The sequence below is a fragment of the Drosophila ficusphila genome, unplaced genomic scaffold (assembly GCF_018152265.1).
Source record: "Drosophila ficusphila isolate 14025-0441.05 unplaced genomic scaffold, ASM1815226v1 contig_47, whole genome shotgun sequence".
Taxonomy (NCBI): domain Eukaryota; kingdom Metazoa; phylum Arthropoda; class Insecta; order Diptera; family Drosophilidae; genus Drosophila; species Drosophila ficusphila.
In genome coordinates this window covers 1020060-1039861 of record NW_025064388.1, presented here as the reverse complement: position 1 = coordinate 1039861, position 19802 = coordinate 1020060, and the positions used below count along the sequence as shown (strand labels likewise).

The 19802-nt window shown below is 36.9% G+C and overlaps 1 protein-coding gene across 1 annotated transcript; it reads left to right on the top strand.

The window, feature by feature from the left end:
- The first annotated feature begins 13193 nt into the window (after positions 1-13193).
- On the top strand, positions 13194-14742 carry LOC122320277. The gene is made up of 2 exons (XM_043208426.1): positions 13194-14510; positions 14566-14742. Exons 1-2 carry the CDS (start codon positions 13290-13292, stop codon positions 14602-14604), a joined length of 1260 nt encoding a protein of 419 aa, XP_043064361.1. The 5' UTR covers positions 13194-13289; the 3' UTR covers positions 14605-14742.
- The last annotated feature ends 5060 nt before the right edge of the window (positions 14743-19802 follow it).

Sequence of the window (19802 nt, the reverse complement as noted above, 5' to 3'; positions counted from 1 at the left end):
GGGACATTAACATTAGGGTTTCCTCTTCTTCGAGAGAAACATGGTTGGGTGGGTTAAGAAAACAAGTGGCTACCAACATCAAAGCCACCCCCTTACAATTCTTTGAAGTTCGCACTTTTTAAATAATTAGTTTGATTCTGTTTTTGACTTTTCACCTTAAAGAAGGTTTTGTTGTTTTGAGGGACTCTATATAATCAAATTCGTAGCGTCGAATTTAGGCATCAGCAAGAACCTACCCCACCCGGAATGAGCTACCGTTTTAAGGGTCCCGCCGCTGCTGATTGTTCCTAAATTGTTAACCCGTTGTCTTGCAACCTCAATACGTAACCCACTGCAGATTTTTGCAGCTACAAAAGGTTTCGTAGGCAACGCGGCTGAGGAGGTTACAAATTTTGGCGCCCAACAAATGGGGCATGTAGACAAAAATCACACTTCCAATAGGATACGGTTTGGTTTACATATCCCGCCATTTAGAGTTGTTGTTTCTTAATTTCCATTGAGGATATGTTCTACTATCAGAAGTCGACCCAATGAAAGCAGAGCTGCAACAATAATGAATGGATAAAGCTCTTTTGTTTTCGGGTAAAGAGAGGTTTTGATTTAGGTGTAAATTACAAGATATAGAAGAAGTTCCTGTGCGTTGTCTGGAATTCGAAGATTTATGGATTTGAATCTAATCGACCTTATTATCGGTACACGGCTATCCTCTGTATTTGTAATTTTTGCAAAAAAATTACCTGTCTTTATCTTATTGATTGTTACTTTATTGTAATTCCATATAGGAAAACTGTAAGGCGTATTTAACTGGAATTATGCACCATATTAGCATAAGTATGTGCATCCGTTAGCATATATCTTACAAATTTCTGGGTAAATAAATAACATCAAACTCCACAATAATTGTAATAGCCCAATTTATATACGCATCTTCAAGGGAAATGTTAGGGGAAGAAAAAAAAAAAATCCCTTTTATTGTTTAATTTTGCCCCAAGAATGTCTTACTAATTAAATACAATTTAAAATGGTTTTACAACACAGTTTTGGTAATCAACCCTCAAATGAGGATGCAAATATTTGCCTAGTGTGCAGTGAAGTAATGTCAGACACACAAACTTGTTCTATTACATTATGTAAACATATATACCATAAGTCTTGCATTGAGAATAGATTACAATCACATGCTGATTGCCCCTCTTGTTTTGCGGTGGTGCACACAAGAGATTTAAAAGTTGTAGTTGGAAATTGTTCCCCAAATTCAAAAGTACAAGGTCAAGAACCGGGACGAGTAACTACTCGATCAGTCACAAGAGACTTGAATAAGGAATTGGTAGACAATTCTAATCCAGCACCAACAAACTTAAGCATAGAAAATTTACCACCCTTTGATATTAGTCATAGTACGAACAGAGCTGAACAACCTCCTAGAGGTGGAGCTAAAAGTAAACCCCCTGGAAGACCTAGAAAAGGCAACACCCGTTCACAGACACAAAATGTTAGGAATCCAACGAGTCCAAATAACATGGATTTTGGCCAACTAGAGTCGTTGATTCAACAAGCAGTAGCGCGAGCATTACAGTCGCTTAATCCACCAGTATATCAACACATTCCTCAACAACTTGGTCCGAATAGAGGCCAAGCAAATGAGAATTGTCAAGTTAGGGCAGAGCAATCGTCCCAAAATAATTACCAACAGGATAGTCAAATTGAAGATCACCGATCGTTTCATAATATTGCAAATACCACTATTTCGGCAGCCAAGATAGCTGATATTATGCAAAAGTGGGGTATTCATTTTGATGGATCTGCTTCAGGGTTACCAGTAGAAGAATTCCTTTACAGAATTAAGACTCTGACGGCCCAAAACCTTAATAATGATTTTCAGGCTGTAAATCAAAACATTCATGCACTTCTGGTTGGAAAAGCCAAAGATTGGTATTGGCGATACAACAAAGCCACAACTCAAAATAGCTGGACAGATTTTTGTAAAGCTATACGGTTTCAGTATAAAGAAAGTAGATCAAATAACGAGATTCGAGAACAAATTCGCGCTCGCAAGCAAAAAGTAGGTGAATCGTTTGAGTCATATTACGAAGCGATTTGCAAACTTATGGATAGACTTGCAGTGAGCCTAGATGAAAGAGAAATAGTTGAAATTGTTCAAGGAAACTTGCTGACCGATGTTAAGGATCGATTGTTGTTTGAAGATATTTCTTCAATAGCTCAACTGCGTAAGTTGGTGCAAAGAAGAGAAAATTTTCTCAGAGAATTAGGGAAAACGCGACCCATACCCTCAAAGAATAGAGAACCGGCGTCGTATAAAGTTTATGCCGTCGAAGAAACTCTTAGTGAGGAAGAAGCTGTCGATGAATGCACTGGAGATATCCCTGCCATGCAAAAACCTGTTTCACGAAACATTTGCTGGAACTGCGATAAGGAAGGCCATTTATGGGAGAATTGTCTTGGAGAAAGGCGTATATTTTGTTATGGATGTGGTCTTCCAAATGTTTACAAACCACAATGCCAAAATTGTTTACGTAAATCGGAAAACCGGCAGAAAGGAGCATCTCCGCCGAACAACAAGGTGCTCCAAAAGCAATAGTTCGTCGAACCACAGACCAAAAGCAAATAGAACAGAATGTTACAAATAAAGAAACATTGAGTTTTAAGAACCCTTGTTTAGCTTACCACGAGCGTCTTAAAAAATTATCTCGCAGTAAGAAAAAGAATATTTAGTGAAAATAAAAGAAATCCAAAAAGAAATACGCTCCGAATGCGAAACTACTACAGAAATATAAAATTAAGTAAGAAATTAGTCGTATCTACAATAGTTCAAAATAAAGATGATATGAGAAGTTAAGCAAAAGTTAAATTATTGAAGTTTGAAGAACATGGATTACTAGACACAGGTGCCAATATTTCCTGTATAGGTTCCACATTAGCTCAAGAAGATTTTAGTCATTATCCGGAATATAAAAACATAAAAGCTCATGTGAAGACTGCGGATGGAAAAGCTCATAATTTTTTAGGAATTCTAAAAGTAAAACTTACGTATAAAGGTATAGATAAGAACATGCAGTTTTATGTTATTCCTTCTATTAGTCAAAGACTTATCTTAGGAATTGACTTTTGGAGAATTTTTAATTTAGCACCTGGAGTTATCAGCTCCCTCAATGTAGAACAATTATCGGATCAGTCGGAAAATTTTCCTTTAACCGAAATGGAAATTATTCAACTTGAAGCCGTTAAGAATTTATTCCCGGATTTTCAAAAACAAGGTCTCGGTCGTACACCCCTCATTCAGCATGAGATAGATATTGGCGAAGCTAAGGCAGTAAAACAACGATATTATCCTGTTAGCCCAGCAGTGGAAAAGCTAATGTTTGATGAAGTAGATCGTATGCTGAGATTACGTGTAATAGAGCCCGCAGATAGTGAATGGAGTTCCCCGATGAGATTAGTCGTGAAACCCAATAAAGTTCGCCTCTGTCTGGATGCTCGTAGATTAAACAATGTCACTAAAAAGGATGCTTATCCTCTTCAAAGTATTGAAGGAATTTTTGCTCGATTACCAAAAGCAAATATAATATCCAAATTGGACTTAAAAGATGCTTATTGGCAGATAGGTTTAACACCACATGCAAAACCGTTAACAGCCTTTACTGTGCCCGGTCGTCCACTGTCCCAATTCACAGTAATGCCATTTGGTCTTTGCAATGCGCCGTCTACAATGTGCAGGTTAATGGATTCTCTTATTCCTCCAGATTTGCGAAATTGCGTTTTCGGATATTTGGACGACATGTGTATAGTCTCAGAGAACTTTTCTTCGCATCTGGCAATTCTCGTCCGGATTGCAGAGCAGTTTAGAAAAGCCAATTTGACTCTTAATATTGACAAAAGTAATTTTTGTGTAACTAGAATCAATTACTTAGGTTATATTATAGGAAGCGGTGGCATATTAACCGATCCGTCGAAAATATCTTGTATTTTAAACTGGCCCAGTCCTAGAAACTTAAAGCAAGTAAGAGGCTTCTTAGGTGTCTGTGGATGGTATCGCAGGTTTATACATAACTTTGCTGAAATCAGTTATCCTATAACTGAAACGTTAAAATGTAAAAAGATTTTTAAGTGGACCGAGGAAGCTCAGCAAGCTATGGAGTCGCTGAAAAAACTATTGACGTCCGCACCAGTTTTGCAGAATCCCGACATTAGAAAGAAATTTTTCTTACACTGCGACGCAAGTGATTACGGTGTTGGAGCAGTCCTTGTTCAATTATCTGAGTCCTTAGAGGAAAGACCCATAGCATATTTTTCCAAGAAACTTAGCAAGAGTCAACAAAATTATAGCGTAACTGAAAGAGAGTGCTTGGCAGTAATACTCGCCGTTGAAAAATTTCGATGTTACTTAGAGCTGCAAGAATTTGAAGTAATTACAGATCATTCTAGCCTGTTATGGCTTATGAGGCAACAAAATGTTTCTGGTCGTTTAGCTAGGTGGATATTCCGCTTACAATCCTTTAAATTTTCCATCTCCCACAGGAAGGGAAAAGATCATATTGTTCCTGACGGCCTTTCTCGCATTTGCGAGGAAGAAATTGATGCAATAACCGTAAGTGGTCCCGAAATTGACTTAGATTCTAATGAATTTTTAGATGAAGAATATGTAAGTCTCAAAAAAACGAGTTTTAGAGAATACCGATTCATTCCCAGACCTACGAGTAGTGGATAAGTTCGTATATATTCGTACAGAACATTCCACAGGTGATTCACTTAACGATTCCAATAATTGGCGATTATGGGTACCGGAGAAATTAAGACAAAAGGTTATCAGCCAGGCCCATGATAATGTATTATCAGCTCATGGAGGAATGCACAAAACCATTGAAGCAATCCGCAGGCATTTCTTTTGGCCAGGTCTCTCGAAGGATGTTCGTGATTATATTCGTGCGTGCGACACCTGCAAAGAAACTAAAGCACCCAATTGCATTCTAAGACCACCAATGGGAAAACAGAGTGTGTCTTACAGGCCCTTTCAGAAATTATATATTGATATATTAGGTCCTTACCCTCGAAGTAAAACTGGGTATATTGGCCTTCTAATCGTAGGTATCATTGGCTATGCCCACTAAATCAGTTTACGTATAAGAAAATTCAAGAATATTTAGAGCACAGCATTTTTCATTGTTATGGAGTTCCTAAAATAGTAGTCAGCGATAATGGAGCTCAATTTAAAGCGAAAGAATTTGAAGCTTTCTTAACCAAATTCGGTATACGTCATGTATTTACAGCTCTCTACTCCCCACAGAGTAATGCAGCAGAGCGCGTAAACAGATCACTGTTATCCGCTGTCCGAGCGTACATCAGTCAAGACCAGAGAGAATGGGATCAGTATCTTACCCATATTTCCTGTGCCTTACGATCGGCGTTACACCAATCTATTGGATGTTCACCCTATAAAGCATTGTTTGGCATAAACATGATAAAACATGGCTCTGATTATCGCATACTCAAAGAATTAGACTTGCTTGAGGATTCTATTCCATTAGAACGGCCAGATAGTTTAGCCTTACTGAGAAAGGATATTCAGAACAACAGTAAGTTGGCCTATTGCAGAAACCTGAAACAATATAACTTAAGGTCAAAGCCCGTATCCTACAAAGAAGGTCAAGAAGTCTTTAAACGAAATTTTAATCTCAGCAATTTCAGTCAAAACTACAACAAGAAACTTGGTCCACAATTTTCGAAATGTAGAGTAAAACGAAAGTTGGGAAACTCTTTTTATCTCCTGGAAACGATACAAGGACGTGAGATTGGGACATTTCATGCAAAAGATATTCGCGTATAATTCCAGCTAATCTTCCTCCTGATAGTCGTCAGAATTATCTGTGCTTGTAATGGTCGCCTTGGTTTGCAAAAAGTAGTTTTCATTCCTATACAATTGTTTTGGAAAGAAAAGGTTTTTAGATTACTTCGACTTTTCCATTTTCAAATAATAAATAAAGCCCGCTACAATATCACTAGAAATTCACCTATTTGGACAACCCTTCCTGGGAATGGCAAATAGTGGTTTTTCAAAAAGCATCCCTACATCAAGTTGAGAGTCGAGATAAAGCTCGAAACTCCAGCTTACTGTCTTTCCGTTCCAAGTCGTGCTCATGAGCAGTACAAGCTCTTATCTTATCTTATCGTGTCTAAAAATAGACATACGGTGCACACCAAAAGAAGCGTGGAAAGTTTTTAAGCCAGTGCAACCGAAATCCATCGGTATCGAAGAACCTGTCGTTTATCAGTGACTTCGGCGGCTTTATATTAATTATTTGTCTGCTTATCCAATCCACCCGGTAAATATTTTGTAAAATTGAGAAAAACCAGAATTATATTCTAACCTGTAAATTCGACCCCAAGACAGCCACATTTTCGAAACCATCTAGCTGATCTTGGATGTGTAGTTTAAATCTACATTTTTATATTGACCAACCCAGAATATAGCATTGCGTAAGTTGTTACATAACATAACCTCTGCAGAAGTCTCTAAACTGTCCTCTTTCATTAGTGAATCGCAAGCCACACCAATACACCCCCGGAGTTCTGCTTTTGCCAAAAGAAGATCATCAGGCAGCATTGATTTGGCCAGCAAAAATTTCACTTAAGGGCAGGCAGAACTCCCGTCCACATGGCGAGGGGAGGTGTAAGAGTTGGCGGACCTGTAGAAAGAAATTCACAGCGAGGGATATAAAACCAGCCAGATAAAATCGACGATTTAAAAATCTAAAATTTAATAATTTAAAAACCCGACCCAAAAACAATGAAGAAATTAAACCCTTAAAATTAATTAAAGTTCACCCAAAATAATAAAATTTAAAAAAATAAGTTCACAAAAAAACTTCCCATAACAACAAGCCAGCCAAGAGGTTACCTAATGGAGTCTAATAACCAAATCAATAATCTTATATAAAATTTATATAAACATTTAGCATTCAAGACCTCAACTCAGCAGCAACATGAAGGCCTTCATCAAGCAACAAGAGTGGGTGAGTTTTTTCTCTAAATAACCTTATTTAGAATGTGTGTCAAAATAAAAACAAATTATAAAAGCCAACGGAAACAGAGCAAACAACTAGTGTAAATACAATACCAAAATAAAATGTGAAAGAATCTAAGATTTGTGATCGTTTCCGAAACCATGCATAAAGAGTGAAAGAAAAACATAAATGTGAATCTTTATTATCAGCTTGCCTACGGGTATGGCTTAATAACCTGTAAGGCTAACTTTTCGTTTGTTTTGGTTTTGTTTTGATTCTCATGAGCTTTCTGCATCGGTTTACGTTTGATCTGGCTGATAAAGACTATTGATTTTGCAAATTGTTATTCTCCCATATTTTCTATGTGAACCATACCGTGTTTCAGCTGTTATTGTTGTGGGAAAAAAAAAAAAATGATTTTTATTCTCATTGGAACGCATAGTAAAGTAAAGTAAAAATTAAAAGAAATGAAAGAAACTTGAATCTGTATATAGGAAATAGGATGTATAAATAATTCCTTTAGCTTAAGCAAACCCCAAACTTTAATGTAATTGAAAGAACTGGCTGTTACGCAGCTTATAACAGATGAATTTTAGTAATTATTTGTTGAAACTTATATTATGAATTATACAGAGATGAATATCACAATGAATTTCTAAGTTTTTGTTAGACATGGGGGTATAAATTAAATAAAAAAGGGACATTAACATTAGGGTTTCCTCTTCTTCGAGAGAAACATGGTTGGGTGGGTTAAGAAAACAAGTGGCTACCAACATCAAAGCCACCCCCTTACAATTCTTTGAAGTTCGCACTTTTTAAATAATTAGTTTGATTCTGTTTTTGACTTTTCACCTTAAAGAAGGTTTTGTTGTTTTGAGGGACTCTATATAATCAAATTCGTAGCGTCGAATTTAGGCATCAGCAAGAACCTACCCCACCCGGAATGAGCTACCGTTTTAAGGGTCCCGCCGCTGCTGATTGTTCCTAAATTGTTAACCCGTTGTCTTGCAACATCAATACGTAACCCACTGCAGATTTTTGCAGCTACAAAAGGTTTCGTAGGCAACGCGGCTGAGGAGGTTACACCCAAGTCTCGCGAAAGGTATTAAGGGGCACAACTAGTGTGACATTTCAAAATATCTTTTTTTTTTCTTTCATATTTCGGTAGTTTATACCTTTAAAAATAACATATTAAAATTTCAAATCGATATCTCAAATAGTTTTTGAGTTATAGCAATTTAAAGAGCAACCGCTCTAGTATCAATGCAAGCGATCATTTTATCTTTAAACGCGTTTTTCTCAAAACAGCATTTTCCAAATTTGCTGCAGTGATAACTCAAAAACTAATGATCCGATCACTATGAAATTTTTTTTGCACGTTCTATATATAGTTCTCCGTACCATGAACTACCGGTTTTTTGATCCGATCAAAAATCGAATTTTGGCAGGCCAAAAACGACCAAAATTTTGGTTAAAATTCGATTTTTTTTTTTTTAAACGCTGCCATTTTGTCAATTTTTGATATTTTTTTTTATCGTAGTTCATGGTATGGAAAATATTATATAGTTTAACGAGAATTTTTCATTTTTTGATTTCATCCACGGAGAAGGCCGGAATCACTGCAGCAGTTGGGGTACTTTTTTTTTTAGCGTCGTTGGAGATCGACTCTAACTTAAAAAATATTAAATTTTTTTCATTAAAAATTTTACTGTATATTCTTAATACATGCATAAATATATTCTGAAAATTTTAAAGTGATTGATCAAGTAGTTTTTCTTATAAAAATTCCCAAAAATCACCGTTTTTTTAGGCCGTCATCTTAAATCTTTTTTTTTTTTTTTTTTTTGAGCTTTGGGTTTATTTATTGAATCTTCTCTTGAAGAGACTTACAATAAGAATTCAAATCTCAACCTATACTATGTATTAATATCTTATATATAAAAATGAATCGCAAAATGTGTTGGTAAGCGCATAACTCAACAAGGCCTGGACCGATTTTGATGAAATTTTTTGTGTGTATTCCAGGGGGTTTGAGGATGGTTTAGATTCACAATATGTTAAAATAATATTTATTATTTTTGAGGTGTTTAATGTTTTAATAATAATAAAAGATCTTTTTTTTTTAGCTTTATTTTTTATTTATTGAATCTTCTCTTGAAGAGACTTACAAGAAGAATTCAGATCTTAACCTATACTAACCTATAAAAGATTTACGGAGCAATAATAACCGATTTGGTGGTGCAATGATTTTATTAGCAGGAGATTTTCGTCAAACATTGCCAGTGATTCCACGATCAACGCCAGCCGATGAACTCAATGCATGTCTAAAGTCAGTTTGTGAACACATGTGAAAGTACTTCATTTAAGCAATTATATGCGAGTCGAGTTGCAAAATTCAAGTCAAATATGCGCCGTTTTGTTCGATGACGCGTTCCCAACGAGATGCTTTCTTGTGGCCAACTTCAGACTACCAAGCGCGTTCGCCATGGACAGAAACAGGTGGTAATCACTTGGTGCGAGATCCGGACTATACGGTGGATGCAAAAGAACCTCCCATCCGAGCTCCCGGAGCTTCTGGCGCGTCACTAAAGATGTGTGTGGCCTGGCGTTGTCCTGGTGGAAGACAATTCGGCCTCTGTTGATCAAAGATGGCCTCTTCTGCATTAGTGCTGTTTTCAAGCGGTCCAGTTGTTGGCAGTACAGGTCCGAATTGAGCGTTTGACCATAGGGGAGCAGCTCATAGTGGATTATTCCCTGCCAATCCCACCAAACACACAAAAGAACCTTCCTGGCGGTCCAGTTTTTGGCAGTACAGGTCCGAATTGAGCGTTTGACCATAGGGGAGCAGCTCATAGTGGATTATTCCCTGCCAATCCCACCGCTTCACCGCTTTTCGACCACGACCGTTTGCGCCTTACGTTATCGTAAGTGACCCACTTTTCATCGCCAGTCACCATACTCTTCAAAAACGGGTCGATTTTGTTGCGATTTAGAAGCCATTCGCATGCGTCGATACGGTCAAAGATGTTTTTTCGCGTCAATTCGTGTGGCACCCATACATCGAGCTTCTTAGATGACTCATGCTCTTGACCCACGCTACGGCTGCTACTATGCCGATCTCTTTCGACCAATTCAGCGATTTTATCGCATTTTCGACGACGTGGCGCATCTTCGACCACCTCTACACCAGAACGAAAACGTTGAAACCATCGTTGTGCGGTGGAAATGGAAACTGTATCGGGTCCATAAACTGCACAAATTTTATTGGCTACTTGAGATGCATTTTTGCCTTTATCGTAGTAGTACTGTAAAATATGCCGTATTTTCTCTTTATTTTGCTCCATGATGGCGACGATATAACTAACGAACGACTTAAAAGAAAAGACAATCAATCAAACACGTGTTAGCGCGTAAAATGAGCTTTCCAAAAAGGTATAGTATGACCTGATGCGACGAATGAAACAAGAAGTACGAGCTTTCAGCGCCAACTAGCGAAAATACCGCAAGACTTTTTTGACAACCTAATATTTTCTAAACAACTCATTGACATTGGTAATGGCAAATTTCCTATAGACATGTTCACTGCCACATTGTTTAATTTATCTATACTTCTATACTAATATTATAAAGAGGTAAAATTTGTTTCTTTTTTTGTAACGAATAGGCTCCGGAACTACTGGTCCGATTTAAAAAATTCTTTCACCGATTGAAAGCTATATTATCGTGAAGTAAAATAGGCAGGCCCGTCGAGAGGGAATTTCGGGCCCGGGGGGTACAACTCACGGGCCCCCATATAATAAGAAATATTTTCGAAAATAACGAAAGTTTCAAATATATTTTATTTCTACTACTACTCGAATAATAAAGATCAATATAAAAATTAGAGTGTAATGAGAAATTTTATTTTCTGACAAAAATAAACTGTTGCGAAATGAACACACTATTCGAGAATGGCGTGAACACAAAAGACAAGGACTCGTAACATGACGGTTATAAAAAAAGGAATAATTTTCAAGTTATCGTCGCTATCACGGTTAGTTTTTATCCACTTAAATTCGCTTTTCGCGCTTTTGCAGAGGCAAAGGAATCGATTATTACGCTGAAATCCAACTGCCTTGCTAACTCCGCCTCCAAACATAAAATCGCCAGACCAGTTAGACGCTCTTGTGTAGAACAAGATCTGTGAAAGTTTTTAACTCGCGATAAAACACTGAAGGAGCGTTCTCCACTAGCGACACTGACAGGGAGAGTACAAAAAATTCTCAAAGCAACACAGACATTTGGAAAAAGATTCTGAAGATTTTTTGAGTACATTATCTACATATACATGTTTGAGGTGGACGATATTATCTTTTAACTCTTCGGAAACATCAGCTACGTACTTCCTCGTGAAGTCTCAATAAAATTTTTTAGTGGGAACTTGTTTCGAAAATAACTCACGAAAAATCAGGCTCCGTATTGTCATTATCACTGATCATTTTCAGTGCTGCCAACTTTTCCTTAAAAAAAGCTGTCTTCGACTGGAAGAACGGTTCCTTAAATTCGTTACTTTTAAGACACATTTCCACATTCACCAAATTGGCGGGAAAAGTAATCATCTGTTGAGTATGGGACAGAATTCTGACTGACTAACACTTGTTATATAAAAAACGAAAGTTCCTGAACTGCATTAAAAAGATTTCAGACAGTTTTGCAATGCCCGTTGAAAAATAATTGAATTTGAACGGTATGATGCAGATATGCATCACCACCATGTAAAGGGTTAAAAGTATTTTTAAAAGTATTCTTAAGAATATTCTTAAAAGTAGCAATCGTTGCATTGATGGATCACTATTCATTAATTATGTTTTGCCGAACGCAACCTAAGGCTCCACATCTTAGTGATTTCTTTAAAATATCGCGGAGCACTTTTTTGTACACAGTTTATTTGAGTTTTCGCCAAAAATCCGGGCCCCTCTCCGAAGTCCGGGCCCGGGGGAAAAAAATTTTTAAGTACACGCTAAAAAAGTTCGATGTATCGCGATACATCGATGTTTTTTTCTGAAAAACATCGAAACATCGATGTAGGTGAACATCGATGTCTTTCCAGCTCTATCCCACTGCGAACTACTGTGATAATGAAAGATATTGGACCAATGTCTCCTCTATATACCGATATTGCAGTGCGTTAAAGTTGAAAAGAGAAACGGCTGAATTGTGCTGCGCAAGTGGAAAAGTCAAACAGGAAAAGTGTTAAATCACCATTTTTCTATACTTCCATATATTTGAAAAATATTGCAACATTGACTATTATGTTGTTAAATTGTGTTGACCAGCGAAGAGGGCACAGGACCTCTAGTTTTATAATGTTTATTACCCCAGTCACCGACTATCTCTCTTCGAGTGCGGACGTCTGTGCCTTTCTAATTGTCAGTGCGTTGCTTTTCGCGAAACTCCATCGCCGCCTTGTCGCCCAATCTATTGTTATTCTTTATAACGCGCTCGGGTGAACACAGAAGACAATCTTGAAATCAATTAACCTTTTTAACCATGGCTCCAGGGCCACCCAACTTAGGGGATAATCGCTTTGCCAGCCTCAGCGTTAGCCCCAAGGCCAAGAAAAAAAGACCAAAAACTACCAGTTGATTTCCCTGATCTGCCTGAAACACAGCTTAAAAACCCGAGATTTTTGGTAGTCACATCAAAAAACTCTCCCAAAACCATATCAGAGTATTCCTGCTTTGCAGTCCACAAAGTCCTTAAGAACATTAGCAAAGACATCATATCGATCTCAACTCTCCGTGATGTTGCTCAACCTTCTGATGTTGGTCAGTTCCAAAGAAGTCGGTGACAGATTCACCAAAGTTATTTCCTTACCTGGATTATGCGAAATCGAGTGCAAACTCCACAACACTCTTAACTATGTCAAAGGAACAATTTACGCACCTTGCCTAATTAACATTTGTAGGAGATAAGTATTATACATATACATACAAATATATATATAAGCACCTATACATCACACATTTGTAAATACACACAACATAATTATCTATAAGCATATCTGTAAATTATCCCTAAGCTTTAGCAACATGTTGTTAGGATGTATGCATACACACAATAAGCATTCATTCGCATTTTGACTAGCAACGAGATCGCAAGCTTTTTATTGATCGGCCAACAAACGCGTGATATTTATTGAACAGCCCACAATCTCAGAAGTGGGATAAATACCCAAAACCTACAAAAAGTGCGATTTTCTTTTTTCTTCCACCGTCCTAAAAGTGTTTAATGAACAATTTGCAAGTGTGTGGTATGAAAGGTGTGGACCCAAGAAAATACTCAGTTGAACAGTTAAAAAATTGGCTGGGCCACCTTAAGTTATCCACAAAGGGCCCTAAAACTAAATTAGTTGCCCGCTTAAATCGAGTCCCAATTTCGATTCGAGGTAGCCAACCGCCGTTAGTTGTGAAATTGCTTCAGGAAGAACAACGAAAAGAAGCTGAACAAAAAATGGAAGAACAAAGTGAGAATTTCACAACAGGCGACGATCAGGCGCCGACGTGCAGCAACGCCAAGAATAACGACGCCAGCAACAACGAAATTTGGACTTGCGAGGAATTGCGTGCGAGTAAAATAGAAAACGAACAGATAGAAGCAGAAGAAGTGGATAGCCAGAATGACGAACTACAGAAATTAAAGAAAAAAATGGAACAGTTACTACAGGAGAATGAAGGATTGAAAAAGACCGAAAAAGAGAGAGAACCAGAGGGAGCAGGAAACAAGGAGAGCATGTTGCTAATGAGTGCTAGCTCTGTGTCGCTAAACATCATCAAAGACATGTTGCCAGAGTTTGACAACAAGTCGCCAGTCAACATTTGGGTTGCACAGCTTAAAACTGTTGCTGAAATACACAACCTAGACGACAACATGTTGCGGCTGCTGATCATGACGAAGTTGAAGGGCGAAGCATTAACCTGGTTGTACGATACCAATGACCGACTCAGTTTCTCAATAAACGAAATTTTGAATCAAATGATGGCAAAATTCGGCACAAAACAAAACAAGATGTGCTTGAGACGGCAGTTTGAGAAACGCAATTGGCTCGTAGAGGAGAATTTTGCCGTGTATTATCACCAAAAAATTTCGCTGGCCTCACAAATTCAGTTGGATGAAGAAGAACTCCTGGACAACATTATAGAGGGCATCCCAGACGACCACCTACGTCAGCAGGCACACATGCAGTGTTTCAAGCAGCCGGCTCAGATGCTGAAAGCATTTGAAAAAATAACACTCCCGAAGAAAGCAGCGACATCGGTGAATTTGGAGAAGGCGAAAGACGATGGGCAGCGTTCAAAAGCAGCAATCCGCTGCTATAATTGCAACTCCTTGGGCCACTTCGCAGCAGAGTGCCGAAAACCAAAGAGGGAATACGGGGCTTGTTATGGATGTGGCAGCTTGGATCATCGCATTGCTACATGTGATCAGAAGAAGAAGTCGACCAACGAATTTGTAAGGTATTTTAAGTTACAATTTAAAGCAAAAATTAATATTAGCATTTTCGCAGCGTGTCTCATCGATTCAGGGAGCCCGATCAGCTTCATAAAAATATCATGTTTAAGTGAATATTTTAAAAAATACAATAATAATGTTAATCAATGTGAAAAGACAAATGTTAATTTTGATAATTTTGACGATCTGAAAAATCATTTCAATTTTGATGTTTTTGAAAAACCTGTTAAAAATTATGAACAAAATTCTTATTTCTTTAGTATAAATAAAAGTAAATTAAATATCTTCGATAAAATAATTTGTTTTATGCCTGGTAAATATAGAGAAATTGAAATTGAAATGTTTGTCGTGGCAAACCAATCGATGAGTTATGATGCAGTGTTAGGAAGAAATTTTATTAAAGCATTTAATTATAAATTGACAAGTTCAATAATCAATGATAAAGAATATATACCAAAGGAGTGCCTTGAATTTCCAAATTATAAGACAGATGAGTTACAAAGTATAAAGTTAGACAAAGAGTGCCAAAATGAGTGTTTAGAAAATGAGTGTTTAGAAAATGAGTGTTTAGAATATGAGAGTTTAGAGTTTAAAGAAAATGAGCGGTTTGCAAAAGATTGTTTAGAGTTTGAAAAAAATGAGTGTTTACCAAATGAGTGCATAAAAAAGAAAGGTGTAAATAATGAATATAAAGAGAATGAGAGTAATACAAATGAGTGGTTTAAAAATGAATGTTTAACAGATGAATGTCAGAAAAACGAGTGTACAACGGATGAATATGTTTCTGAAACTATTAAAAATGAAGATAATGTAAATTTGTTTGAGATGCTACCAATTGAATATCCTAAGGCTAAAGATGAGGTAAAATTGTGTGTGGGAAAAAATTGTAGTCAGAGTTTAAGCAATCAATTGCAATGTTTATTTAAAAAATGTTATGAAAATGCAAGCAGACCAAAATACCAGAAATTAAGTGGGAAATGAAACTAAATTTTGACAATATAAAACCATTTCATTATTCTCCTAGAAGGCTATCGTATGTAGAAAAAGAACAGGTTCAAAAATTAATTGATGAGTATCTGGCAAAGGGATTTATTAGAGAGAGCGATTCTGAGTATGCATCTGCAATTGTATTGGTAAAAAGAAGAATGGTGAACCAAGAATGTGTGTTGATTACCGAACTCTTAACAAAAGTATGTTGAAAGATAACTATCCGTCACCACTTATAGATGATCTGATTGATAAGCTGGCAGGAAAAAAGTTTTTTACAAAACTAGATTTACGAAATGGGTACTTTCATGTATTTATGCATGAAGACTCAGTTAAGTACACTGCTTTTACAACCCCGTTAGGACAGTATGAATGGCTCAGAATGCCGTTTGGGTTAAGAAATGCTCCAGCAGTGTTTCAAAGATTTGTGAATAAAGTCTTTGCAGATATGATAAAGTCAGGACAACTATTAGTGTATATGGATGATATCTTAATAGCAACAGAGAGCAGTACCAGCCATATGAAAGTATTAGAGGAGGTGTTTAAAAGATTGGTCGCGAATAAGTTGGAGTTGAGACTAGACAAGTGTGAATTTTTACAATCGGAAATTAAGTATTTAGGATATATAGTGACAGGAGGAGAAATAAAACCAGATGATAAGGGAGTGCAAGCAGTCAGTGATTTCCCGGTACCAAAGAAAGCAAGAGATGTTCAATGTTTTTTGGGTTTATGCTCCTATTTTCGACGTTTTGTTAAAGATTTCTCGACAAAAGCAAAACCACTGTATGACTTGATAAAAAAAGATAGAGAGTTTAAATTCGGATTAGAAGAACTTGAGTGCTTTGAATTATTAAAGAAAAATCTTTTAGAAGGACCAGTTTTAGCCTTATATAACCCTGCTGATGAGACTGAATTGCACTGTGATGCTAGCTCTTTAGGATTTGGAGCGATTTTGATGCAACGGAAAGTTGATGGAAAGTTACATCCGGTGTTTTATTTTTCAAAACGAACGACAGAAGCTGAGTCTAGGTACCAGAGTTGTAAGCTAGAGATGCTAGCTGTAGTGAATGCGTTGCAACGTTTCAGAATATATCTTCAAGGTATACATTTTAAGCTAGTAACAGATTGCAATGCATTAACATTGGCTTTGAATAAAAAAATATTAGGTCCAGCAATTGATAGATGGGTCCTTGAACTAAAGAACTACGATTACATTCCAGAACACAGACCAGGCAAGAGGATGCAGCATGTAGATGCACTAAGCAGGTGTGTAGAGGTATTAGCCATAGATACTAACACTTTTGAAGAAAGTTTAATAATTTGTCAAAGTAAAGATGAAAAAATAAAAAGAATTAGAGATAGTTTGCAACAGTCTGAGCAAAAGCATTTTGAAATGAGAAATGGAGTTATTTTTAGGAAGACAGATAGTGGTAGCTTGCTATTGACAGTACCGGAGGAAATGGAAGGACATGTACTGTACAAATATCATGATGAGTTAGGACATATTGGAGTGAATAAAATGATCGAAATTATATTGAAAAGTTATTGGTTTTCTCACATGAAAAATAAAGCTAAACGCCATGTAGACAACTGCCTTAAATGTATTGCATATTCAGCAAAGAGTGGAAGGGAAGAGGGTTTCTTAAATAATATACCAAAAGAGACTAAGCCATTTCAAGTAGTTCATGTTGATCATTATGGTCCTGTGGACAAAGGTAGACCCAACAAGTATATTTTTGTGGCGATCAATGGTTTCACAAAGTTTGTCCGTTTGTATCCAACAAAAACAACAAGTACAAAGGAGGTGAAGATAGCATTGGAAGACTATTTTAGGGCATATAGTAGACCACGGTGTATTGTGTCAGACAGGGGTAGCTGTTTTACGTCAGATGATTTTGAAAAGTTTCTAGAACAAAATGAAGTCAAGCATGTTAAAATTGCCACAGGATCTCCCCAAGCAAACGGGCAAGTGGAGAGGGTAAACCGTATATTGGGACCAATGATCGCAAAACTAGTAAATTCAGAGAAAGGGTTACATTGGGATATGGTATTAGAACAAGTAGAGTATGCACTTAATAATACAGTTCAAAGATCAATAAAACAGCACCCAAGCAAAATGCTATTCGGGGTAACGCAAAGAGGTAAAGAAATAGACAAACTAAAAGAGGAATTGGAAGAACTGAATGGAGTAACGGAAGATAGAAATATAGAAGAAATACGAGAAACGGCTAGAGTACAACAAGAAAAATTACAAGAATATAATAAAAAAGCTGTGGATGAAAAGAGAAAAGAACCACATAAATATGAAGAAGGAGATTTAGTAATGATTAAAAATTTTGACACTAATGTAGGGATATGTAAAAAACTTGTACCAAAATATAAAGGACCGTATAAAATAAGTAAAATTTTGAAACATGATAGATATATATTGGAAGATGTAGACAATTTCCAACAGTCAAGGATACCTTATAAAGGAGTGTGGGCAGTGGCCAATATGAAGCCTTGGTTGAGGACAGAGGCACAAATAGAAGTTGATGTTGGAGTTCAGGAGCACTCCAGTCAGGATAGGCCGATTTAAAGAGCAGCCGCTCTCATAACAGTGCAAACGATCATTTTATCTTTAAACGCGTTTTTCTCGAAACAGCATTTTCCAAATTTGCTGCAGTGATAACTCAAAAACTAGTGATCCGATCACTACCAAATTTTTTTACATGTTGTTTATATAGTTCTACGTACCATGAACTATCGGTTTTTTGATCCGATAAAAAATCGAATTTTGGCAGGCCAAAAACGACCAAAATTTTGGTTAAAATTCGATTTTTTTTTAAACGCTGCCATTTTGTCAGTTTTTGATATTTTTTTTTTATCGTAGTTCATGGTATGGAAAATATTATATAGTTTCACGAGAATTTTTCATTTTTTGATTTCGTCCACGGAGAGGGCCGGAATCACTGCAGCAGTTGAGGCACTTTTTTTTTAGCGCCGTTGGAGATCGACTATAACTTAAAAAATATTTAACTTTTTTCTTTAAAAATTTTACTATACATTCTTAAAACATGTATAAATATATTCTGAAAATTTGAAAAGAATTGATCAAGTAGATTTTTTTATAAAAATTCCCAAAAATCACCATTTTTTTAGGCCGTCACACTAGTTGTGCCCCTTAAGTTTACCAAATTGATTGACCGGACTGCCAAACCATTTGGAAAAATTTTTGAAAATTTCGACCGCTACACTCTCCCTAGTAAATTAGACGTTTCCTGGCATACAGTCAAGGTTACTGAATATATTCCAAACCCTATGAGGTGTAAAACATGCCAATTATTAGGGCACACATCAAAGCACTGCAAGAACTCAGCTGCCTGTGTTTCATGCAATTTTACTCCCCACCTTCCCGTCGCCTGCACTCGAATTTCTTGTGCAAACTGTAACGGGGATCACGCAGCCTCCTCACCCACATGCCCCCAATTTCAAACACAAAAACAACTTCTTCACATAAAAACGATAAAAAAAAAATGTAGCTTTCGCGAAGCTCGCATAGCATTAAAGCAGCAACAAAATACAACAACTAACCCGAAGTTGACTTATTCTTCTGTCGCAAAACCAAACCCAACAACCGCTACCATCGACCTTGAAAACATAAAAACACCGAAACACGATAAGACTCCCGAGTACTGCTTTACCACTAATACCGGCTCGACCAAAGCTCCATCTCCACTCTCACCATCGATTCTTACTCCTCGTACTAGCTCTTTGAATCCCGAAGAGAATGTCATAGCCTCACCAAAAAACTAACTGAATTCTCTTTCTTGAACTCGCAAAACAATCTTCAAAAACGACTGAAAAAATCACGCGCTCTCAGATACGAGTTAAATGATAAACAGATAAACGACGACCACAATGAGACATTAATGACCTCAAGATCAAATTCAATCGATTCCATTTCTTCACACACCTCAAACCCACAAACAACTATCAACCCAACAGGCTCAGACACATCAATGGAGGATTCCGACATATAATCTTAATCCCTTTCATCTTTACATTCATATAAAAAATAAAAATAGGGGAGACCGGGGGGTTTTGAGACGGGTTTTGTTTTTTGACAAAAAATATAATAGAAAAGCCATTTTTCTGCCCGTACAAATTTTTAAAACATAGTTCAGTGTAATTTCACTCAGACAAGAGTATAATTAGTTGAAATTTTAGTTCGACCTTCAAGTTTTGCCTGCCTGCTCAAAAGTTGTTTTTTATGGATTTTCGCAAGGTTCGAGGGGTTGTGAGACACAAATTTATAAGAATGAA

Coding starts and splice junctions, on each gene's coding strand:
- LOC122320277 (XM_043208426.1), top strand. CDS start 13,290: ATGAACAATTTGCAAGTGTGTGGTATGAAAGGTGTGGACCCAAGAAAA. Junction 14,511..14,565: donor AGAAGTCGACCAACGAATTT/GTAAGGTATTTT, acceptor GCATTTTCGCAG/CGTGTCTCATCGATTCAGGG.